Source organism: Gouania willdenowi, chromosome 4 (assembly GCF_900634775.1).
Source record: "Gouania willdenowi chromosome 4, fGouWil2.1, whole genome shotgun sequence".
Lineage (NCBI taxonomy): Eukaryota > Metazoa > Chordata > Actinopteri > Blenniiformes > Gobiesocidae > Gouania > Gouania willdenowi.
In genome coordinates, this window is record NC_041047.1 from 30,812,824 (window position 1) to 30,838,890 (window position 26,067).

Genomic DNA, 26,067 nt, shown 5'->3' on the forward strand with positions numbered 1-26,067 from the left:
AGCCTACTTTGTTTGAGTCACTTGTATAAACACACAGATGAGAGCAGATGATAGATCATTACGATCCCTCGGTAGCTGTTGACGTACACTGCTTCAAGAACACTAAGTTAAAGCTGTGCAACACATCAAAAGTTTCCCACAGCCACAAATAACTGTTTTAAAACTATGTAACCTTGAGTAAACCTTATATTTCCAAGCAGCTTTATAAGGCTAAAAAACAGGTGTATTCTTATCTGAACACAGAAACCACAGCTCAGGAAGTTGTGTTACTTTTTGACTAACACATCAACAAGAACTCCAAAGGTGTGTTTGAAGTGCCACCCGTTGCTATAGTAACTCGACTTCCCTGCCAAACACTGCTCTGTAATGAGTAGAGGCGATAGCGTCTTATCTTTGTATCTGGAGCTTAGTGTCAGGAGGAGACTAAATCAATAACAACTAAAAATCCTTCGCTTCAGCTTTAGATTTCACAGAAAATGTAAGTGCTGGGTTTCTGCTCTTGTATGCACTGTTTGCTTTGCACCATCATCATCATCATCATCAACATGACCCTGATAAGATCATTTGGAAGCCCCAATAACTGACCTATTAATCCAATGCCACAACATCCCCCATTGAAGCAACACATTATCTTTACATACCTTCAGATTCCACCACTTTAAAAATGATTGTTGCTTTACAAATATCATACAGTATATTTGAGAAAAGCACTGAGAAGGATGCATGCTCACATGTTCACCAGAACTTGTTCAAAAATGACTCATGCAGTGTGTCTCTGAAACACCATCGAGTCACATGCACAGTTGTGTGTCATCGTCCTGCAGCAGGCTCTGTCTCATTGTTGTACTGTGGCCTTTGGGACACTGCAGGGGATTTAATGTCATAGGACGTGACAGAGGACTGTGGTCCAGAAAACACACAGACACACGCCTGACAGAGTCACCACCAACTCGCTGGCATATGGAAGCCACTGCTGACTATCCAACTGCATGAGCCTCTGATTCCTGGTAACTGGTTCTGAGGTTCCCATGATGCTGACTTGCTCTTGATTTAAGTTCCCACTCTGTTGCCTCGCAGATCTTATTCTAAGTGTCTCATGGTTGCGCTGTCCTGTAATCATATGAGATAGTTAGCAGGTGACACAATGAAGGATTTCTTCATGAGAAAAATCACTGAAGAAGACAAGGTTGACCAATAAATGGGAAATTGTTCCATCTGGTGGCTAAACTGTGCAAGTGGGTGCAGTGGACGACAATTACTCACCGAGACAGCTCTGCAGAGGCACAAAGATAATAACCATAATGACAGAGAGGAGAGACATATACGCCTGTGGAGAAATATCAACAACCATTTTAATAAATCATTGTTTTTTTCACAATCACGGAACAATATTGCTTTAATGTCTTATTCATGCTCACAGAGAAATTTGCATTTTCTCATATATCAATAATTAAAGACAGATCAAATTAATGAAGAAGGCTAACATGCAGTGGAAAGGCAAACTGCAGTGAGTGGTGTTTCTCTCTTGTGACAAACAGCTTGAGATGAGTGCCTTATGCCTACCAAAAGAAGCTGCACATCATTCTGACTCATTCTCCTTAAGGCTTTTCCCATCTGGAGTCCGAGCAGAGCGAAGGAACAAGGCGTGACGAGCTCCTCATCCTCAATCGCCACACATCTTAAAAAAGGAAATTAGTTATAACAGTGTGACATACAATAACAACATTTTATCATTCCTAACTTGATGATTATTCTAGCATGAAACCCTTTCACCCTTGGCTTTAGCATGCAAAGGCTGGATCACAGAATGTTCAAACAGATCTGACATAAACACAATGAGTCATACAACTAAACAAAGGAACAATGTACATTTTTGGATGATTCATATTTTAGTTAAGTCCACATAGGTGGAAACTTGGGACATTTCTGGGGGTGTTGCTTCAGTAAATAAACATTTGAGTGTGTGGAAATTTCTTTAGTACTTGTGTTTCTCTCCATACAATAATAGATACATATACAGTATAAACATACACTACCTTTCAAAAGTTTTAGAACACCCTCATTTTTCCAATTGTTTATTGTAGTTCAAGTCGTGCAAGTCCGATGAATAGCTTAAAATGGTACAAAGGTAAGTACTGAAAAGCCAGGAGTTTAAAAAAAAGGTTTGGTTACCCAAAACTGAAAAATAATGTACATTTTAGAATTATACAAATAGGCCTTTTTTAGGGAACACGAAGTGTGTTAACAATGTAAAGATGTTCTGCAGCAATGAAGGTTGAATCAGCCTTAAGCTAGTGCTAATAATTCCTACAGGTGATCCAACTTTTCTTTGTTACTTCCAACCTCCCTCTGTCTGCATAAAAGCAGTGTTGGAACACACTGTGGTACCATACCCTCATGAGCATCAGGTCAACAGTATTGACCCTTTGATTGTTTGTAAACATTGTGACGTATTTTCTTGGGCGGGGCTTAATCAGGAGGCAAAACCCCAATCGTCTTTGTTTTTCTGACCATGAGTGTTGGCTGGAATCCTATAAAACTTGAATTTACATCCACGAACATTATTGCTACCATTCTGGCACCCAAACACACAACAAGACAACATTCTAAAGCTGTAACATTACTAGCCTCCACAGTCTTTAGCAAGCGGCGTTTCCTGTTTTTGCCTCCGTGACGTGGGCCATTAAGGGGTCTATTTTTCATGGATTCCATGATTCCTTTTTCAACTGAAATTACTTATTTGTTCTATGCGTAATGGTTAAGGTCCATAAGTGCTCTTTTCTCACTGAAAAAACCAGACCAAAACAGTTTGGTTTGATGAAGGTCTGCAAACAGCATTTGTGCTTGACAAATTCTGATGTACTTGGTTCGCGTTATGAAGGTCATTACTTGGCTAGGATTGAAAATAAAGCAACGCGCACAAGAAATGATGCACAATGCAAACCAAAAACACAGAATCACACAGAGCTCTATGTGCTTCTCTATAAACATGTTTGGATAATAAATAAAGTAAAGAAGCTGATTTTCATTAGGAACTTCAAATTTGTGTTTTAATTAGAGAACCGATCTTTCAGCAGCCCAGTTAGTTAGTACACACTCAGAGCCAGAAATGCAATAATAATTTGTGGTGCTGTCAAGAGATTAAAAAAATATGCCATTAATTAGTCATGCTCTGTAATCAATAAATCTAATTCATCTCTTTTTAAGTCATACCTAAAAAATTGCTGAGAAACGCCCTCAACTTGAGGTATTTTAATCTAAATTACATTATTGTGGCAGATCCAAACATCGATATATAACAAAGTGGCTTTATAAAGTCATTTATTGTTTGTTTTTAACTTGAACAGATGCAGGCGTAGGCAATTACATCCCACTGTATGTGAGATTAGTCCCAATGGCTACATGTCATATTGATGTGTACTTTAGTCAATTTCCAAAAAATAGAAAATCAAAACATCATATGTAGTGCTATAAGTTAGCACATCATAAACAGTAAGAACACTTTTCTGACACCAAACTTTGCTTTTTCTCTCCTTCAGATAATAATATTCATCTCGTGAGTTTGTTCATTTGTCAGACGTGGTGTGCTTGCAGCATGTAGCAGTTAGCATTGTCCGCGTGTCCGTGCTCGCTGTCCATGCTAGCCACTACATTCAGGTGGGAGTGAAGGCTGCAAATCTCCAGTGATAAGACAACTCTTTCTTGCACAATTTGCACACAACTAGGCTTTAGTTTTCCATCTGGTGTTTTTGAAAGCTAAAATTAATGCAAACGAAGCTGAGCAGCTCGACATTCTCCGATTTGTTATTGTAGTCTGTGCATTAGTGTTATAGGTATAGCAGACGTTCTTGAAAAAAGGTTCCAAGCTGTTTGGAGTGCTAAAAAAATAGCGATTAACAGCATTATTTTTTTTTTAGTGCATTCATTTTTCCTGTAATTAATTAATCGCAATTAACGTGTTAAAGTGACAGCCCAAATAATTTGCTTAAAATTTCATTTCAGTTTTTGGCCATTTCGATGCAACCACACACGCACACATGCACACACACACACACACACGCACAACGTATTTGCAGTATGTCTTTCAGGCTTCTTATCTCCAGTATATTCCAACTTTGTGGGACCAGTTTGGGGAAGACCCCTTTATCTTTGTAGTCCAACATAACTGTCAGTCATGCTTTAATGAGCTCTAATTGGTTCACACAGAGCCCTGACCTCAACCTATCAAGCACTTATGGAACAAACTGGAAACGATCTCCTCAATGAATGGACTCAGATTTCCATAGAAATGCTCCACTTTAACCCTACAGGGTGTAATACCCTAACTTAGGCCTTCTGTGTGTAGGCTGTCGTTATGCCTATTCTACATTAAAGGGAATGAGCAGTTAAATAATATTAATAAATGAATAGTATTTAGTTCCTTCTATAAATATCTTTAAAATACTTGCATGTCCCAGTAAAGTGTCTCTCAGGATTTGAGTTTTTGTGCTAGTTGTCGTTTCTTTAATTCTAGCTCACGGTAGCTTGTTAAAACCATCTGTAACCAGTTAAATAAAAAAGAGAAGTTCTATTCAGATTTTATGAAGGCTACTTTAATTTTAGATGCTGTAAAGGTACTGTATATATGGGCATATTTTGGATGGATTGTTGTTTGTTGGACACTGTAAAATGTAAATAATCAACCAATCTAATTATGTTTTGAATACGGTTTATTAAAAACTCTAAAAGTTGTGTATGATAATCAATTAGACTAAACTCATGTAGCTCCATATGAAGGGATTTAGAACTTCTCCTTGTGTTTAGTAGTTAGCTTGGTTAGATTTAAGTCCTGACATACGATGCAAATAAGGGTCATAGTAGAGCTTAATCCTAAACGAAAACTACCAAGCAATGGCAGAAATATGCAGTCAAAACAGACGTGTTAATATTCCTCAGGAATAAAAGCCAAACCATTCTTGCTTTTGTTAATAAACCAGGTTTGTTCTACTCCTTCTTCACATTTATTCCTCCATAGTCAGTCCTTTGATAATGATTTCATAAAAAATACCTTTTTAATATCTTTTCCATAACAGTGTGCACCTCATCACGATGTGACACATTAAAGAAGGAGTTAATGCTCCGTGGGAAGATGTGGCCTTCATGTACCAAAACGACCAAGTTGTACATTCCCTGCAATACAAATCACAAGGGGTATTCACTGGGAAGGTGTCCAAATAACAACAGTGGATAATGCTGTTTGTGAGCTTTCATTGCGGTGGGCCTTAGCCCGTGAAGTTTAATTAGGTTTATCATACGGTGATGAGATTACAGCCAGAGTAAATCTGTCACCTGAGGACTGCCTGCTAGAGCTGCTCTGCCATACATTGATATGGCCTGCTCAGCTAAGGATAATGAGTCTGCTTGTGTGCTGGAGGAATAGTAGAAGTAGTCTCCCATTTTCAGCAGGGCTATAAAAGAAGATAAACACTCACTGTTCAGCAACCAGATTGACAAGAGGAGAGTGCAGCAGAGGTTAAAGCAAAATGAAATGAGATGAACTCACCGGATGGATGAGGGTCATGGTTCAATACAGAGAAGTTATGATATCTACGCTGACAATCGTCGCTCAGACCCAGTTCCTGTGTGAGCGAGAATGAGTGCAGAGGGAAGAATAACATACCAATGATGAAGGTTATGTTAACAAATTAAAACAATTTGCCTTTGGTTTAGTTTTCATTGGACTATGTAACTGAAATTATGTACATAATAAAGCAGTTGTGAGTCACTGGCCTGACTGCAGAGTTGTGCTTTAAATCAGATGATGAACATCAGGCTTGTTTGTCTACAGGACAGGTCATGCTAATGTTGGTATTTTCCACTGTGGCAACAAATGACATGTGTCTATTTATACTGCAATTACCATTTTAAAACATGTGTTTCTGATTGTGAATGAAGCTAATACAATTAGCTAGCAGAGGCCACCAGCACTAATGCTAGCAAGCAACAGCTGTAGCCATTAATATTCGACATTCGGCCACTGGGCGGAATGGCCAATCTAACCCCGGACTAACTACGCATAGCAGCCAGTTTTTGTTCATGTAAATAAACAGAACGACAATAATATCACTCAATAAAGAACAATTTTAAAGAACACATTTAAGAAAATGAAAGACTAAACGAAAGTAAAAAAAAAAAAGTACCTAGAAGTTTTATTTACATGATTATAGCATAGCAATTATCCAATATTGATAAAAATGAGATTCACACTGTAACTGTATAATAACAATGATAATTTTTTTGCTTTATAAAATACATATTATATTATAATAATGTAAATAAAACAACTAGAGACATGTCTTTTATTTACTAAAGCATTGCGAGTCTTGCATATAAATACCACACAATTGTTCTTTAATGTAATGATAAGGCAGTGTTTCTGATTATTTACATTGGCAGAAGGTTGCTGCTATGCATAGTTGGTCCATGGTCCAGAGTGGTCATTTTTTCAAATTCTGATTCCGCATAAACTGGACTGAATCATAACATAACCTAATTGCTAAAGCGGACATGGGCTCGTCTGTGAACGGTTGCATTTACAGACCGTGGAGTTGCTGTTAGTTTATCAATAAACAGGAAGAGATTCATCACCTTTATAATAAGCGTTGACTAGGCCACTGAGAGTGAGGTCTAAGGCCAAGACAGGCTGACTTGATAATAATGTATCATGTTTTTCTGCAGTCAGTGCCTTCTCCTCGTCCTTCTCTCTCTGCTCTGTATCAGGTGTCATGAAGCTGATGATGACATTTCCTGATCTGTGGTTCACGGCTCAACTAGTCTGAGACACTCTGATGTTCTATCTCTCTATCCTGTTCTGTTGGTCCTTCTGTCCACTAACTCCAACCAGTCGACGCAGATGGCTGCCACCTCTGAACCTGGTTCTGCTGGAGATTTCTTCCTTGTAAGGAAGTTGTTTATTCCCACTGTCACTAAATGCTTCTTCATGTGGATCTTGTGCTTGGTTTTTTTTTTCTTTCTTATTATGAATTTAATATTTTGAAAAGTGCATTGAGATGACTTTGTTGTAATTTGCGCTATACAAATAAAGTTGAATTGAATGGAATTGCTTCATGTCCATTCTCCTTTATACTGTAGGTCTATGGAGTAACCATCCAGACCAATCACTTGTCAAACAGATAGCATAGCTTTATTCTAATAATCTGGATGTAATATTTTCACACTGATAAACTGTTCATGTGTGTTTGGCATTGTTCAAATAGAAATCTAGCAGGTGTGGATTCACTCTGGTTGTTTCACAGTTTGTTCTTAAGTAAATACATGTTTGTGTTGAATAAAGAAATATAAACACAATATCTTTGCTGCTGTTTTATTGCCTGTGTGTATCTCTCCATTTAATTAAGGTCTTTATCTATAGCTATAAACTAATAAGGCCTATCATCATCATTATCATCATCAAAGTGATTCATGGAGTTATCCACATTTCCAAAGCTGAATGTCCTCTGGTGCAGTATGACCAAAGTGAGAGTAATTAACCTTCATGAATGGAAGAATCTAGCCAGCTGAGCTGGGCTTCTTATAATTAGCATTATCTGGGTGCCTTGGTCCAAGTCCATATGAGTTTGCTGAGTTTGGAGAACTTCAGCCTACTGGTGTTCTGGCATGGACATATGCGTAAATCTTACTTCACAAATCAAAGGGATTTATCTTTATTAGAGCAGTTTTTATAAATCTCTCAAACACTTTTATCTGGATTTAGAGGATCGGAATAATTCATCAATTCATTTTTTGAATGTTTATGATTTTGTTTCTTAGTTTTTTTATTATGAGTTTGCAGATTTCCAGTTTCTAATTTCAAATTCCTAATTGATCAGACTTTATGGGGTGAGCTGCATTAAAAAAACAGCTAAATTATATCTATGTATAATATTTTAATAATAACCGTCATTAGTCAAATCTGGATGATATAGTATTAAAACTTAAATATACTGCATATAAGGTATAATAAGTGGAAAAAATTACTTTCTAAAGTTCCATTGTTGGAAGTTAGTCTCCATTAAAAGTTATCTATCAGGCAGAGTGGACGTTTACCTCACAAAGGTGTGCAGTGTTACTCTGGGCCAAACCCAAACCAGATTCAGCCGCTAACACATAATTCACAAAAGATTCCCACCTGTTGGCAATGTAATAAAACAAGTGAAAAAAAAATAAAGACAAATGGTAGAAACCAAGGAAAATACGATAAGGAAGACAAATGGAAAGTAATTTGAATTAATGTCCCTACCGGGAGTCCTGGAGGTAGGCCTGAAGAGCCTCTCGGATCATAAATCCAAGGTGTCCGTTTCGATCACAGACATTTTTTAGAATTCTGCAAAGTGGATAAAGGATGGATCATTGAATAAAATTTACTCCACTTTAAAAAGAAAAATCTTGAAACTAAGAATAGTTTTTGATTGCTGGTGGACAAATAGAAAACTGTAGCTGGAGGAGAATAGAACAGAAACAACAGTGACCAGGAGCTCTCAGTGCCAGGCAATAATGCAGAGGTAATGCTTATTATTTTTAGATATTCAAATTCTGGACTCTGACCTTGAATTCGCCACTGTCATTGAAATTGGATGCCACTGAGCTGTATGCAACAGCACATAAAGCTTTCAACACTAGTCTAATGAGAGCCTCTTACATAACAGCTTTCTCCACATCCTGAGATACGCCTTCCAGGTTTCCTGTGGAAAGGTAACGCGCAACCTCCACTGATGCACTCATATGACCACTTTTGGATGCGTTTAGAAAGTGCTGGAATGCAGCGCTCTGTGAAACATTACAGAACAGCTCAGTTTCACACCTGGACATGCAAACAGAGATACTGTGATTAAGTGTGAAAATCAAACCTCATTTTGTTCTGGACTTCCTGGAATTTTCCCAGTGAGATGGTAAACTCCCAGGTTAAATATTCCATCCCCACTTCCATTTAAAGCAGCTTGTTCATAGTATTTGACAGCACTTTTGTGGTCCTTCAGCACCATCTCGTAGTACCATCCCAAACCATTCAAGGCATTAATTGAGCCCTAAAGCAAAGGAAACAAACACCAGCTCTCACCGTGGACTTAAACACAGCAAACACACACACTATAAACAACAATTGATCACAGCCCTCTCACCATTTCTGCAGCTTTTCTCAGCAGCCAAAATCCTTGAGTGTAGTTCTTTTTCACACCATGGCCCTGAAGGAATCAACATCAATCAGAGGATCGATAACTGTCAAAACAAAGACACTGCACCGACAAACACACACCAGTGTCCAGTGAAAAATAACAGCATTTAAACCCAACCTTCATAAGGAGGACGGAGTAGTCATACATTGCCGTAGGATCGTTCATTTGCATTGCGCTTCTTTCAAACCACTTCATTGCTGTCGCTATGTCTTTCGACAATCCATTTTGTCCCCAGTAAAGCAGTGATGCCAAGTGTTTCTGAAGTAAATTCAGCTTTTATTAGTTTCCTCTGCACACAATTCATCTATTAACTGAAAAGTAGAGCTTGAAGAAAGATCAAACACTCTAAAACAAGAAAAATCCAGGCCCTCTCAAGGTAAAACATCTCGACACCCATTTAGAATCACAAACCTGAGATTGAGCATCGCCTCGCTCTGCTTTATAGTTCAAATACTGGAAGGCATCGCTCGTCTCAGGTGTCAGTTTCTTCAAATCGTCTTCATTGTTTAGGTAAATTAGTTGAAGCGAGTATTGCTTTGAAAAAGACAAACACAAAGACAGATGTTAGAGATTTTTTAAAATACTTTAAAACCCAAAATGTACTGTGAGAATAATAACTATTATTCTATTTTTCTCAACAAGTAAGCATAAACATTAATTCCAGACTCAAAGACACCCAAAAATGTTATTTCTTGGTACTTGGCATTCTATCTATCTTATGTTCTTATATTGGGGTTGCTGCTTATGTAACAAATAAACTAACAAACCTACCTAAAGAAAGGGTTTGTCAGGCTAAAGAGATTCTCTTTGATTGCTGCACACATTTACAGAACAGCAATTAAAGCGAGATGCCTAATAATGGACCACGCAATGTATAATCAATACATAACTTAAACTCCTGTTTCCTTCTGAAACATTATAAAGTAGCTTACATATTGGAAGAGGGGCCCTGATTAACAAAAATCTATTTCCAATATTGATTTTTCACTCAGTCCCTCAAGAGAACTTTATGTAAATCAATCAACCAATGGTTGTACCAAATGTATTGTTTGTGCAAGATGTTCCAGTGTTAGAACATTAGTTCAAGTCCCTGTGGCGCTCTTTTACTGCTGCGGTTTGGTTATTGTTTCAGGTCAGGTTTTGTTTTCGTTCTTGTTTGGTTTTCTGTTCGGTTCTCTGTGTCTCGGTTGGTTATATCCCCTTCTTGTTTATTGCACCTCTCTTGCTTACATTATCGGTATTTAAAAAAAGAAAACCTAAACACAAACTACATTAAGTTAAAGAGATATGAAGTAAAATATAAAACTTAAATCATTGTAAGTTTATCACATCTAAACTATTAATCATAAATGCTGTGTTGATGTGGGTGTGAGTGGACTACATATGATTGACATGCCTGTTTGTTTGTTTAGATAGTGCTGAAAACAAATGGTTATGGTTTTAATTTAGTTTGCACTAAGAAGAGGAACTCAAGCAAAACAAACCATAAATAAATAGAAAAGAGACCACGGCGACCTATTTTGACAACAGCAGGTGTCATCTCAGATGTGGGCAGACCAGAAGACCAAAGATTTACTGGTGCAAACACCAACCTGTGGCTGGTATTAATGAAGATCTTACCCTTGGTATTTGACATGGATATATGATGCATTAATATTGGGTGAGATCTGCCTTAAACACTGATCTCTGAAAGCTGAGCTGTGGATCCTTTGAGGACTGACTGAACTATATTGAGCTTTGTGTCAGGAAACCGAGGCCAGCCAGTGGCACAGAGTCGCGCCACACTCTGGCGTAGCCAATAGATGCACAGGACTCAGCCCATGTGGAGGCGTCAAAGGCTAATCACAAGGAAGACCGAAGCCACCAACCCAAGTAAACAAAGACATAATCTGAATTTAACAGATTTGGCCGAAACAGCGTGAGGCATGCCCTGACCGTCTTCACCCGCTCCGCCGAGAGGCATGCAGTGGGACGACCGAGACCGCACCTCTGTGCAACAGAGAGCGGATCTCCTATTGTAACACACGGGCCTGGGCCTGAGAGTGCATTATGCCAGCAAATTGAGGAGGGATGCAAACTGCAGCCTGTATCCCCTCAATATTGTCTGTAACACCTAAGGTAGGGCTGCGAGTGCTGCTGATCTCTCCTCCCTGAGGGAGACAATGTTTAAGTGTTTTCATGCATGCCCTGGGGTGCATGCATGAAAGCAGAACAGGTAGAGCTGGAGAATGAGGAACATCTAGCTGCTTCACCAGGGGGAAAGAAAGCAATCAGGACGTCTTCTTCTTCCTCCTTGCCTGTGTTTGCTAAGTAGGCTGTGCCAGCGCAGCTGCAGGAGACACTGGGGATTTGCCGGGCCAGCCGGGCGGGCCAAGGAGCAAACAGTCTTGGCTTAACTCTGGGCCCTGAGGAGCAGTCTGTAGGAACGCCCTCCGTCGTACGGGTAGAGACGTGACCGGGGGCTTTCAGGGAAGACAGAGGCGAAGAGCCTTATCATCTCTCTTTTTCGTCTAACATTGCCACTGCATGGAAGACAGCACAGAGCAAAAGATCCCCTCCGGGACTATGGGCACATCTAGGATTTTGCTCCTCTCTGCATCAAATAGTTTAGCAAGGTCGAGCCAACGCACTCGGTCCTGGAGAACCATGTTGCCCATCAATTTTCCAGTGGCCTGCACTGAGCAACGCTGGCTACAGAGACACACGTTGGCAATGGTCGATTACTCCTCCAACATCTCTGGGTCCTGGGACTGAGTGAAATCCTCACACAGCTATACTTGGTAAGCTGTGAGGAGGGACAGGACATTCAGAGCTCTAACCGAGAGTGTATCCGGACAGGTCCGACTGGAGACAGTCCGCTCTGGCCAGCAACATAAGTCTCCTGGGACACGGCAGGCTGTACTACCGGAGGCATTCGGAGCAGTTCAAGGCTCTCTATCGCCTCATAATCGAGAGATGAGGCACCTGCCACCGGGGACCTGCTGCTGAAAGGGCGGTCCTGCCAGGAATGCGCTACTTCCACCAGCAGCTCAGGGAAGACGGGAAAAATTTGTCTCGGCTCACCCTTGGAAGTGGGGAACTTCTTCCCCTCATAGCGGGACCTGGTGGTATCTGTCAAAACGGCTGGCCACAGGATGGCCAGCCGGGTCTGCACACATCCGCCATATCCAGACTTGGGAGAGGGGAGACAGGTGTGGAACCCTCATTCTCCTCCCAAAAGGCCGCAGAGGTCGCCTGGGTGATGAAAGTCTCATCTTCCTCATCCTCAGCCGATACAAGGATGTCAGAGGATGGAAGGGGACAGGCTCCTGTGGAGGCTCTTCATGTTAAATACCGCGCAGTGCTGACATGAACTGGGGGAGTTGACAGCCCCAGTCCCAGACAGCTCGAGCAGACCTGTAGGTGGTCTTTGCTGGAGGATTTATTCCCGCATTGAGGCGAGCCCCAGAGCATCCCGTCCCTTCAGTGAAAGGAGCCTTGGCCTCTATTTCTGACACAGGCAGGGAGAACAGCCTGAAGCTACCACTTGGTGGCTAGCAAGGATGAGGGCCAACGTGTACCGGGGTGTTGAAGGACGTCGAGGACAGCGTTTGGCTCGAGGCGACAGCTGGTGTGCTTGTGTCTGGAAAGCTCCGGACCTTGGCACGGTGCGTGGAGCGGGGCACAGAAGGCCAACAAGAGCTGGAACGTAACGTTGGAACAGAGCCGTCAGCCAGAGCTGGGTCTCGGCGGTTCAACACCTTGGAGCGCAGATGAACAGAGGATAGCACTTGACCGAGCGGAGGCAAGCTCTGGCTTCTTCTTGACCTGGTGTGGCCCAAAAGCAAAATTGCGTCAGTCCTACCAGCGTCCATCAGCTGGAGGCTAAAAGATCCATCTGTGAACAGTTGAGCAGATAAAAATGCGAGATATGCTGAGAGAGAGAAGAGGTGTTTGAATGGAGAGTGTCCGCCAGGGACACTCCCACCTTCTATAAAAGGAAGAGGCGGACAAACACATTTCACCAGCCAATCAGGATTGGCAGATTGAGAAAATGATTCTGAGAGCTGCAGATGGAGGGTGCATCCCATAGTTAATACAATATAAGATGAATGTTACGCAATTCATTAAATATCAGTGGAAGACTTCGTTTCTGAAGCTCTGTTAATCATTCTTGTAATCTCATCAGATGTGAAATGCATATTGGAGTTGATGTAATCTCATCAGCTCCATTATGCATTTCCTCAGATGTGAACTTTCTTTAATAAAAAAAACACACATTACAGGGAATTGATCATCAGGCTTCATGTTTCTAGTTTCTTATAAACTAGAAGTTACAAGATTTCCACGAGATGACTTCAATAATAAATAGATTGTTCTTTCTTTTCCTCAAAACCAACATTGATCCCTAAAATGAGGTCATTGAAATTTCTGTTGTCTTCCAGTAAAAGTAAAAACAGCCTAATGTCACTGACAAAAATGTAGAAATATATTAAAATAACTATTAATCATAGTACAGCTTTAACAATCTAAGCTGGTCTGACGTTCCATTTGTACTGGTTAGCGTTATTCATCTTTAACAAACAGTACGTCCTTCCTTGTGATTTACTGTATGTGAATTCCTACCTTGTAATAAACGATAAAAGCACCACTTTTTTCCTCTGCTCACTGAATGCCTGTCCTAACTGTGCATTGCCAACTGTTGCAATTGTCAACATTACAACGCCCCTAGTTAAGCCCAATCCAAAACAGAAAGGTAAAACCATGTAAAAATGATATCTGCATTATAATGTTCAGACACATAAACTCAGGGGAAAATGTGACACTGTCACAAAAATGATAGTATCACTTTTCGTGCATGTCACCACAACTTTCTCTTTTTTGCAATTGCATCTTATTACAATACTTTATTCAGGGTTTGGGTTATTCTGCGGTTCTGGAGCCTCATGTGGCTCTTTGACTCTTTTGCATTTGCTCCCTATACAGGGTCCCCACGGATCCTTAAAAAGTCTTAAAGGCATTCAAGTCATTAATCTAAAAATAGGGCCTTAATTGTCATTAAAATGTTTTAAATCAATGTTTCCAAAGGCTTAAGTTTTAACACATAAGTATAATTTTATGATTGTAATTAGTTTTTAAAAATATATAAATTAAAGTAACATCGCACAATCACAACAGCGGAACCAATTACAAAACAGTGACATGGTTGCAGAGGGACTTTCAACAACATGGGGAAATGTAAATTTAACAAAAATTGCCTGTCCAACGAAGATTTTTCTTAATGGTTTTTATTTTTTGTATTTTTGTTGTTGTTTTATAGATCTTTGGCTATTTTTGTAGTCATTTTGTGTGTTTTAGAGTGATTTTGATTATTTTAGTGACAGTCTGTTTTATTTGTGTATTTTACTGTCATTTTGTGTATTTTTAGAGTGATTTTGATTATTTTAGTCTGTTTTATTTGTGTATTTTAGTCTGTTTTATTTGTGTATTTTAGTGTCATTTAAGTAAAGTTAAGTTGGTCCTAAATTTAATTTCAATTGGCAATAAAAAGTCTTATAAACTGTTGAATTTAATTTGAATGAAGATGTAGGAACCCTGCTGTAGGAGCTCATCATGTTAAATTACGGTTGCAAGAAATAATTTTAGTTGGTTGGATCTGGGAGTGGGAGGGGCTTGTGGAGTCACACAGTCTTTTGACCTCTATCTTAGCGCTCTCATTTTGCATATTTGTGGATTAAGCTGTTGCTGTTTTTTCTTAAAGTAAACATTTAAACTTTGATTACGTGGTCCTGTGGATTTTTTTTTGGATGCAAATATGTATGAGGAGGTTTTTGGGAGCGTCATTCTAAGGCTGCACTCAGTAGACCACCTGCTATAGCTTTAAAAAATATACTGAAATAAAGAGTTATTTTCTTACAGAGGCCATTAATGATTAATGACATTGACACCAAATAAAATAATGACATAAATCATGCTGTGCAATGACTCAGCACCTCCCTACTTCACATCCTGCAACATCTACAGATAATCAACCTGTGGCTAACCTTAAGTTTTAATTCCCTGGTAAGATAACTAAACCAATAAAAACACTATACTGGAAGAAAATAGAGATTTTAATTGTGTGGGGACAGATTAATTTAACCGCCAATATACGGGCTAAATATGCATGCTTGATATGTGGCAAGAAATTAGCAATTAGGATGTGTTGACCGATCAAATTCAAGTTACTGTTTATAGCCCTTCAAATACAAATCTTTTTTATATAACATTTTGCTCATGTAAATTGAGATGCCTAAACATTTGAAGATGCAAGATAGTGTTTTGTTGTTATTTCTTGATGCTATTGTATTTTATTTTATTTTAAACTGTTTTTAAGATGCCATTTACAGTATCAAAAAATGAATAAATCAAATCAAATTAAATCAAACATTATACTATATAATTTTAACTGTATAGACAATACACTGTATTGTCTTCATTGAGAAGGTATTTTTTTCTGGCTCCGGAAGGACTTTAAACTAGGGCAGATGAGGCAAAAAGGCACCTTTGAGAGTAAAAGTTGCAGACCGCTGTGTTAGGGTGACCCCCAATTTCCACTGGAGCTGATAGGTTTCCATTTTAGTCTATGTGATAATTTCCACCGGGTTCCCTGCGGTGCGTGTCTGCTCCTTCCCAGATGTGGTAGTCCGGTGCCCTGCACCAGATATACGCAGGGCTTCTATTTCTGGCGGACACCGGAGCACGACGCATCAATCAGCACAGAGCAAATGAAGCTAAACAGGAAATTAAGCACGTACTCCGCAATAAAATATCGGTTTACTTTTCAAAATAAAACACTTCAGATTATATTTCAAGTAAATACATCACCAAAACGTCATAATGTGTAAAAACAAATTCACATCCACTATATTGATTCATACTGTGACTACACTGTAAACTGCAGCAACTTTGATTTAGTTCATGTTTTACTGGTGCAGTTTTATCTCTTCTCTGTTGGCTGTTGTTAAAAAATGTGTCTGTGACAAATCCAGAGTCCAACCTTCTTGTTCTCCTTCGTTAGGAACACTGACCTGTTTATCTGTTTATTGTTGCATTTATAACACATACATTTAACTGCGTTCTCGCGCAATTATGTAAATATCGTGAGAACTGATCCGTCTCGTGACGTCACAGTCGTTCAACCGGAGCGCACTGCGGCGCACTCCAAACGCAACCGGTGTGAATTAGCGGACAGCGGTGAAATACCGGATCGGTGCCGTGCCGCAGCGGAGACGTATCCAGTGGAAACCCCGGGTAAGGGTGATAACTCTCAGTGGCACAACATTTCGTGAACTGTAGCACAAACAAAAGATGTGTCATGCAGCACAAAAAAATTCCTGCTGAATGAATGTCATACCCTGCAGCACCTCAATTATGTGGAAATGGTGTTGCCATGCACAAACTTAATCAAAGTCCATTTCATGTCATTGTCATGAATTTCTACAGACTGAGTTGTTCTGAATTGTAACAATCATTAAAGTTCTGCCAAAAGCTTTCCCAACACTACAAGAACCTGAATGAAAGTAACGTGCTAGTGCGAGGGATGGTAACTGGAATCACTCAGTTAGTCCTAAAAGCTCTTACCGCTCACTCACTTTGGTGGATATAGATGGAAATGTCATAGCTATGTATGCATGGAGATGGTACCTGAGGTGGCTTGTAATGCCTGTTCTCATTTGTTAGTGAATTGAACTATTAGAATTATCATTGCTAAGAATCACTGCTTCTGTTCTGTTGTTGGCAATTGTTGGAGGAAAAATACAGTTCATGTAATCATCATGATTAAAATGCAAAACCAATCATACCTATATATATATATAAATATATGAAGAGTACAGGAATGAGATTCTCAGTTCTGTAAGATTTCATGATGAGCTTTTCAAAGTGGCCTACCGTTTCTTCATGCATCTTTGAAATGTCTACGACACTCTGTGCTCCCATGTTGGAGTAGTAGCTGTACGCCATATCAAAGTCTTTAGGAAACCCATCAATTCCATTTATGTGCTTGTACCCAGCATGCATCAGTGCAAAGCGGTCGTTGCTGGCAGCACCTATTAAACTATAGACGTGACCCTAAAACACAAGCAAAAAAATTGAAAAACGCATCTGTTTAGGAAAGATTATTCACTACAATGTAGTTCATTTTACTTGCTGTTGGTTGACTTGGCTTCCCATGCCAGAAAGATGAACGATTGCCAAAAAGAGAGACGCTCGATGATTTCCGAAGCAAAATGATGCTTGCAAAAAATTCCTTGATCTGGATGGGATTTCTATTTGTGCTTTAACTGCAGAAAAAACTGCAGCAACTGCCTGTTCAAACAAGACAGCCCTCAGCTCCTTTATACCCACGGATCCTGGAAAGACAGAGAGCTGTGAGGGTAGGACAACACAAACACTATGTTTGGGACTTTAAAATGTAAAGTATTTTTTAGCACCTTGTTGGATTTCATCTTCTTTTCTTTGGAGAAACTGATAAAGATCAACATATTTTTGCTGTGTTTTCCCACTCCATGCTTGTGTGCAGGTTTTCTTTTTCTCTTTGTGTATCAGTCTTATGAAGTCAGGAGTACAGAGTCCTACAGTGAAACAGAAATGTTTCCACACTCAGTGGGTGTAATATGGTATTGGCATCTCTAAAGGGTCTGAACACTGCCTTTATGGGACTCAACTAAAGTAATATTTCACCTTTGTTGTTTGGAGACGGGAGGAAGTCCTTTGAGACCTCTTCCAGAAAAGATTTGGCAAACTTGTTTATTTCCCGACACTCACAATGAGTTCTATCCAATTCATGTAATGTGGACTGAGCATCAAGAGGGTTTTCAATCTGTGAACAGCAACACTGGTGTTAAAATGTACCATATGCTCTTTTTATTCTAGTCTACAATACATACAAATGATCCACTCTGACAAAATTAGATGTGAAGTCAAGTCAGGAAGTTAAAGTTATGGCATTCATTTCAAGACACTGGTGTGCTATGAAGGTATTTCATTAAAAAGGAAAAATGTTATAACTGCAGCTCATTGCAACATCAATCATCCAGATAGATATTAAAGTCATAGAAACTTTAAAAAAAAAAACAAACAAACAAACAATACTGAAAACCATTAGAAACTGCTATACACGGTTGTGCTTTAAAGTCCTTGCAGCACCTGAAAACAAGTTCAGTTGACATTTCAGTGGTGACTTTCTGTTTGTCCGTGGTCAGTTTGGCAGAGTATACATCAAGCTGAAGGCAAGCTGTAAGGAGGAATTTGATGTAAAGCCGAAAGCCAGGGTTGCGGTCAACTACATTTTAAAATTCCAATTACAACTTTAATTATCTATGTTCAAATACAACTTAATTATGGTTATTGTGACCGTCACTTTTTCTAATTAGAATTATTATCATCCCCCTGAAAGTCAAATATAATTACATCCTCAATTATTAAAGTCGAAAAACCCAGAATGGAAGGGAAAACCAGTTAAAAATCACAGTGAATTTGATGCGAATCCATTGAAAAATAGCCAAGATACAGCATTTAGAATGTGATGACGAAGGATTTTGCGGTGACATTATAGGCCCCTCCCACTGATCACAGAATGTTTTTTCTTCATCAGCAACCTGCTCTTATCTTATAAGATTCATCCAACACTGTTTTGAAGTCAACACAACTTATTGTCTTTCCGCTAGAGCTGTAAGGGTCGGACGCCACTAAAAGCGGCGCCCTCTGAGAATGCAAGGCATGATGGGTAATTATTACATTGAGTCTTCTTTAGGTTGGACAACCATCATGTGTATCAAATATGAAGTGGTTTGAACTTTGCATATTAGAGTTATATGTATTTTTCTATTATGGCGTGCCATAGTTCCTAACAGTGAACATGACCATAAATAGCGCCAGTCGAAAAACGCAAAGCAGGATGGGAAATGTTTCAAGGCAGACATGAATAGGCTTGGGCAAATGTCATTTGTGTGATATTTGAGATTGAACTTTGTTTGTCAGTTATAGTTTTTTAAAATTGTGGCGTGCTTCAGAAATTAGCATTGCAACTTTGCGGCGGCGCCACGACCAAACCGTTAGACATACGCAAATTATTTCGATGATTCTTAATCTTCAGTGGGTCCTAAGTGTTCTGGCCGAGTTTGACGCGAATCAGATGAAGCCCCTCACACTAGTGCGCCCAAATGTGTTTTGCCATTTTTGACCTTTGAATCAAGATGATTGACTTCCTGTTTGGTTTTGGGCGTGGGTCATTCTAACTTTGTGTTCATCTTGGGGTCAAGAATACATGTGGTGAATTTTGTATGAATCAGGCAAACCTGGCGGTCGTGCGTTTCCATCGTATTTTTAGGGTCAATAATATGTGCGGTGAGTGCATTCTTTTAGCGATTTTTTTCATTGCACCGAAATATCTAATTGTTCAGCAGGCCTGAGGTGTACGCAAATTTTGGTGAGACTTTTGGCATCCTAAGGAGCAAAACTGAAAATACCCAAGAAAAGCAAGAACAATAGGTTCCTACGGTCAGTATGGCCTTCGGACCCTAATTAAGTCATAAATGTAATTAATTACTAATTAAGCTATTACAATAATAATTGATCCCAACCCTGCATGAAGCCAGAAATAATCTAAGGACAATCTTTGGACCTTAAACTGCCAGCCTGCAGAATCACAAAGATGCTTGTACAAGAAAAACAACATCTAGAATTCATGTTGTCTCTTGTCTCACCACAGACGACTTAGATTAAAAAAGAACATTAAATTCTTATTGGTGCAAATGTTAAACTTGCAAATTGTGTTTTCCCTGAGATAAATGTCCTTCCGTAATTTGAGTTGAGTCTGTTATATGTTGTGAACAAGCTGAAAGTAACTATTGAAAACACATGTTACTTCCAAATCAACCCGTTAGAGCAAACTGTGCAAACAGGAATGTACCAGTTGTGTGTGGTTCAGGTTATAAACTTCATTACAACATAAACAGTAAAAAAAAAAAGCAGCCTGTGTTGTGCGATTTCACATTTGAACTCTCAGTTGCAGAGAGCTCAGATAACCCTTTTACTGGAATAAAGACTTTTCTGGAGGGTAGCCCTGCCTTTGCTCTCAGTCTGTGAAGTTGTTGTTGCAGAAGTTTGGTAGAAAATGAGGTGAGATGGAAGACCAAGATGTCAAACCAAACTCTCGTTTTTAATTTAAGTCCCACAAAAGTTAAAACACAAACTAAATAGTGAGAAAATAGCACAGTGACTACAACAAAACAGTGGACTGACTAACTGTCACCGCTGGGACCGCAGCCAACAGGAGCTGGCAGGGAATCACTGATGACTCGACGAGACACACTGAGCGGCCACAACTTAAATAGTGCAGGAACGTTAATGAAAAGACAGTTCACACCTGTGTAAGGAACAAGAGGGAGCAGGAGCCAATTAACTCACTCACACTGACAAGGCCGAGTGACAGAAACCCTCAGTAGCCCACACCCACAGAGACGGAATGGATAATGGATTAACTGGAAAAACACTAAAACACATGACGTGAACTAAACAAGGCCTGAAAGATGAGTAAATAATTACAGCATAGATATAATCCACCTACCACCACTGAACACTAAACATAGACAGTAATAAAATCACCTACCAGCCCTCAGGTTGTGACAGAACACTCGATGTAACTTGACATCCAATGTTAATCTGTAACTTTCCATGCTAGGCACTATATTTAAAAAATACATCTATACAGTCCTGAGTGGGCAACAGTTATCTTTCCCTCCTCAGTATCTTGACTAGGGAGAGAAGATGGAGGGATGGATCGTTATTATCTTTGTAATTGTCTTACAGCTGTTACTGATGCACCGAGTATTGTTCATGTGTTACTTATTTTCTTCAAAAGTAGTTTCATGGTTAAATGACACTGATAATCCACCCAAAGAATGCTTGTGAGCTTTGCACTCAATACACTCATCCTGAGGCTTTATTCCATCATGCTGAGAGGAAAGGTCTGTGTTTTCTGCAGATAGTTAGCATAGTTAGCTAGTCCCTGTAAAATGTTCACACATAATGTAGGAGACATAGTGAATTTTCTTTAGATAAAGCAAAAACATCAATTGTCCTGCAAATAACACAAACAGCACAGCTGAAAGTACTCGCGTTACTGTAATTGAGTTGCTTTAATGGGTGCTTGTACTTTTTGTGTATATTTCTAAATCAGTCATTTTACTTGTACTTAAGTACATTTGAAATGAAGTAAAGTGATTCATTACATTTCTACACCCAACCGTTACTGAGTAAATTATTATTATTTGTTCAAAAATGATCAACAAACATTGTGAAACTACAAAAAATTAAATAACCAGACAACAAACAAATGCATCACATTATAGCCGACCAATCAGATTAAACGTAATGCACCGCACCAAAACAGCATTGAATTCTGTTTTTTTTCCCTCAGTTTTAAAGTTCATACAATTAGCTATACTTGGAGCCAGAACATTAATTTTCTTTTAAATTGAACTCATTGGGGTTATTTTATTTCAAAACAAATTGTACATTGTGACAAACCTATTCTATACAGATGCCTTTGTGGAAAATAAATACAGTTCCAATTGTGCAAGATTTGATCTCTTCCTTTTTTAAGTTTATACATGAGATGTTTACTGTATGCAAGGGAACCGTGGCAAAATGTATTACCAAAAATAAATGTGGGGGTGAAAGTAACTAGTAACTTTTACTTTGAGTACTATTTAATTCAGGTACTTTTTACTTGTACTTGAGTGTTTTATGTACCGTATTTTTCGGACTATAAGGTGCACTTAAAATCCTTTAATTTTCTCAAAAATCGACAGTGCGCCTTATAATCAGATGCGCCTTATGTATGAAATTAATCAAAATGTTTTAGTACAACTTTGGTAAACTATGAAGCTGCACTGCTTGATGGATTTTTGACACTTCAGGGCTACCGTAGTCAGGCGCCTCATGGAGTGATATGTACCAGTACTGTGCTTCAACATACTGAACTGAAAAAGAGAGTGTATTGTTCTGTATTTTATGTGTTAAACCTGAACAATGTTGAGAATTATTGTTAATGAGTTGAATAAAGTTTGACTTATCTGACTATTTTATTTTGTTTAATGCGTCTTAATAATAATAATAATAATAATAATAATAATAATAACATTATAGTCCGGTGCGCCTTATGTATGAAAATAGACCCGGTCAGACCCATTCATTGATAGTGCGCCTTATAATCCGATGCGCCTTATAGTCCGAAAAATATGATATGACGTACTTGTACTTGAGTACATTTTCAATCAAGTAACAATACTTCTACTTGAGTAGGATATATCAGTACTCTTTACACCTCTGACCTCTCTGAGTTGGTAATATTGTAATTAAGATACAAACTGCAAACTTTAGTAAATATACTACTCTAATAAAAAGGTTGTGTTTTAGAAGCTACAGTCAAATAATACCGACAAAAAGCTAAATAAGAAACTACAGCTTTAATATTTTCTGCTAAACAGTATTAAAGCAGGATTTACGTGTTCAAATAAAAACACCATTACCTTCTCGATTCCAAAGCGGTAGTATTTGACAGGTCCAAAATACCCGTGGATGCCAGGTAAATATTTCCCCCCTCCGATTACAAAGTATCCATCTGTGTCATCATAATAGATCCCATCCTGAAATCTACAATATGTTTATTAGCTCTCAAACAGGGGGAAATGGGTGCAAAACCACATGATCGTTAAATAGAAGAGATTGCTTTCTTACTCATAAACATATCTGCGGGTCTCATCATCCCATACTGTATCCAGCATCACCTGAAAACCAGGACATAAAATTGTAAAAGTTCAAGGGACAAAATGCACCAAGCTGTAAGTAATCCCATATTTCCACACACACAGCAATCCCCTGAAGTTCACCCGAAAAAACACAAAAGCCATGAAGCCAAACAACATCAGAGCTCAGGGCAACATCTTAGAGTCATTCTCTCCATTCCATTTTAATTCCATTCCCTCCACCACCCAGAGGCACACATATTGGGACTCTCTACCTTTGAGCCCTTTATGTAACAGTCTAATCTGATCCATTTCCACAGGGGTAACTTCGTATTGGCCCGAAAAGCTTTATCAGTTCCTGTTGTCGAGCGGACTTGAAATACGATGTCACCTACACAGAGAAAACTGGCAGTCAAACATCTTACCACAAGACATCCAAAACACTCTTGTGATGTATAACACAATCTGTTCACAAAACACATCATCACTTAAAATTATATCATGATAACTTGATTCATTTTGACAGCAATATTTGTTTTAGATTGAGTCAAAGTCTTAGTTTCAGTCAAAATACCATGTATCGATCTGATATAGGATGATATTAATGTTTGTATATACACACAAACAGATTTGATGGGATCAATGCGTGAGACCACATGATCACCTAAATTCAACTCATTTTGATATATTTCGTTTACATGTTTTTTTTTTTGTTTTTTTTGTTTTTTATTAGTCATAGCAGAGCATGTTTACATAGGAGCTTTAATTCCTCTTTAATTCAGAATAAAAGTTAAATCCTCTTTAACCTGACCTTATAAACAGTTAATTCCGAATGCAAATGTAATTCCGATTTAAACTTAAATTCGAATTAGGTGGCTGGTTTGTTCCAATTTTAATTCTGAATTAAATAATTCTTCTATCTTGTGAACAATTAATTCCGCTTTGATGACATAATCCAAGATGGCCGCCCAGACTAGAGCTGAGACTATTTATTTACTGAGCCTTAGAAGACATGGATATAATGAAAATAGTGGATGGATGGAAGCATAAACATGCAGATATTCACACGGACACAGACATTGGCAAACAAAACAGGCTTCACCGAACGGGTGACAGTAAAACTCGGAGACAAAGTAAATGCGTCCCCGTACTGCATTCACAGGCTGTAATATCAACAAGTTTATCATTGTACCAGTTGGTAGAGCTACTATCTGTACCAGGGAGCAAATATTTATTCCTTGTGATTATGTTGCTGAGTTTTACTGAGCTTTATTTACAGGTGATTAGTTACTATTTCCTTCTCTTGCTCCGCGAATAAAAAGTGTGTTATTGTTGAACTGCTCCTTCAAAACTACAATCAAAATAAGTGAAACAGTTCTCAGTCCAATCAGAACCCTTCCATACCCCCTAAAGTGGAATTGAATGAAGCCGAATGAACCTGTTTTCCACGTAAACCGCAATTTGGAAGTACTATTTCCATGTAAACGCGAAGCAGAACACTTTAAGTCTGAATAATTTAATTTGCAATAACTAATTCTGAATGAAGAAAAAACATAATGTAACCGTGACCATTGACAAGTTATTGTTACTCAAGAAGATTTAAACAATAAATGACCACTGAACAGGAGCACTGTGTTCACAAGCTGGTCGACCCACCTGTGCCTGTTAGCTGTAGCATAACCGAGTCAAAGTTATTTTTTCTGTTGACATGATGGATGATCCCACAGAGTTGCTTGTGACAGGATTCGACCTGGTAGATCCACAAGGATAATGTGACGCTGAAACACAAAACGCAACACGCTGTGTTTTGATGAATCTTCTCTCAAGCTGCTCAAGCATGAATTTAAAAGCCCCAACTGTCCACTACACATGACTGACCTGATTGCCTTTTGTTGACCGTGAATAAAAAGCTTATATGCTTCGCTTGGTGAAGTTTAAATATCATTTTTGAAGACAGAAAAACTAAAACTGAAAGTGGAGTCTGTTTAATGTTGGGTTTGGTCTTATAAAGGAAAGCATTCACGACCTAAGGCCATTGATTTTGCTATTGTCAGCCCAAACCCTATTACACCCTATCTACTAGAGCCTAGACAAGCTTGTGTCTTCTTCATCTGAGATCTCTCATAAATATTTCATGCATTTGGAAACCCACAAGTCGAGAATTTTCATGCTGAGAGGAAACTTCAGAAAAACAATTTGAAACTCTGATGAGACAGCATGAGCTAATATGTGAGGTCAAACCTTGGCTGTGTAACAGCGAGAAGGCGAGCTTTCTCCAGGGTTCTGTCCAGGAATGGTTGGAACCTGTGCACCAAGCCGAAATGCCCACCAGAACTCGCCATGGGGAAGTTTAGCATATCGAGCACAACTGTGTACATACAACGCAGAGAAAAGCATAATTTGCCCAGAAATTCTTATTGTTTTAAAGAAATATTTGGCAATAGATTCAAGTCATGTGTAGAATCTGACCTGGCTCGTGTAGACACTGATGAATATGTTGGCTGGTTATCCTCCACATCAACTGAGCCGACCACGACGGGCACCCAGGAGGAGGTTTACTTGGCCGCTCAGAGAGATCTAACGTCTGGATCTCTTTAAATATCCTCCACCTGGAGCTATCAAATGTGCTGAGTTCAGAGCTGTTCTTAAAATAATCCATGCAGGCTCGAACTGTCATATTGTGCGAGTCCAAAATATTCCTGTTGAAGAAATCGAGTTGATATGAAATGGATGGAGGCAATCTGAGCAGCACCTGGTGGATCCTGTGGCCTTTTAGCACACTGCTGATCCATTTCCTCCTGAAGACCACCAAATCTGTCTTCTTTAATACAGACACCACCACTTCCAGTGTGAGCTGACATGGCCTGGAGCACTGATATCGCACACGGACCGCTGAGCCATCCAACACTCTGTCAGGGACTGTGTCAAACCCAAGGAAATTGTCACCACTGTGGGTTGATGTGGTTTGTAACATACAGTGTCCCTGCATAGAGAAAAAACTCATTTAGATAGCAGAAAGCGAAAACAGAAGAAAAACCATATCAATGGATTCACAGTTAGACAAACAGATGATACCAATGAATCAT

At 39.0% G+C, this 26,067-nt stretch overlaps 1 protein-coding gene across 1 annotated transcript in view; it reads right to left on the minus strand.

The window, feature by feature from the left end:
- Nucleotides 1-26,067, minus strand: part of LOC114461911 (protein sel-1 homolog 3) — a 29,432-nt gene continuing 3,365 nt past the window's right edge. Inside the window, exons 2-24 of the mRNA XM_028444405.1 lie at nucleotides 25,451-25,964; nucleotides 25,223-25,349; nucleotides 24,638-24,759; nucleotides 23,257-23,372; nucleotides 22,974-23,023; nucleotides 22,766-22,889; nucleotides 17,913-18,051; nucleotides 17,663-17,803; nucleotides 17,376-17,581; nucleotides 17,121-17,300; nucleotides 9,621-9,743; nucleotides 9,327-9,467; nucleotides 9,156-9,218; nucleotides 8,886-9,062; nucleotides 8,678-8,805; nucleotides 8,279-8,362; nucleotides 8,086-8,167; nucleotides 5,543-5,618; nucleotides 5,329-5,447; nucleotides 5,048-5,169; nucleotides 1,564-1,678; nucleotides 1,264-1,327; nucleotides 1-1,110 (exon numbers count right to left, since the gene is read on the minus strand). Coding sequence (XP_028300206.1) covers nucleotides 881-1,110; nucleotides 1,264-1,327; nucleotides 1,564-1,678; nucleotides 5,048-5,169; nucleotides 5,329-5,447; nucleotides 5,543-5,618; nucleotides 8,086-8,167; nucleotides 8,279-8,362; nucleotides 8,678-8,805; nucleotides 8,886-9,062; nucleotides 9,156-9,218; nucleotides 9,327-9,467; nucleotides 9,621-9,743; nucleotides 17,121-17,300; nucleotides 17,376-17,581; nucleotides 17,663-17,803; nucleotides 17,913-18,051; nucleotides 22,766-22,889; nucleotides 22,974-23,023; nucleotides 23,257-23,372; nucleotides 24,638-24,759; nucleotides 25,223-25,349; nucleotides 25,451-25,964 — 3,243 coding nt within the window. The 3' untranslated portion in view covers nucleotides 1-880. The remainder of the gene's footprint in view (nucleotides 1,111-1,263; nucleotides 1,328-1,563; nucleotides 1,679-5,047; nucleotides 5,170-5,328; nucleotides 5,448-5,542; nucleotides 5,619-8,085; nucleotides 8,168-8,278; nucleotides 8,363-8,677; nucleotides 8,806-8,885; nucleotides 9,063-9,155; nucleotides 9,219-9,326; nucleotides 9,468-9,620; nucleotides 9,744-17,120; nucleotides 17,301-17,375; nucleotides 17,582-17,662; nucleotides 17,804-17,912; nucleotides 18,052-22,765; nucleotides 22,890-22,973; nucleotides 23,024-23,256; nucleotides 23,373-24,637; nucleotides 24,760-25,222; nucleotides 25,350-25,450; nucleotides 25,965-26,067) is intronic.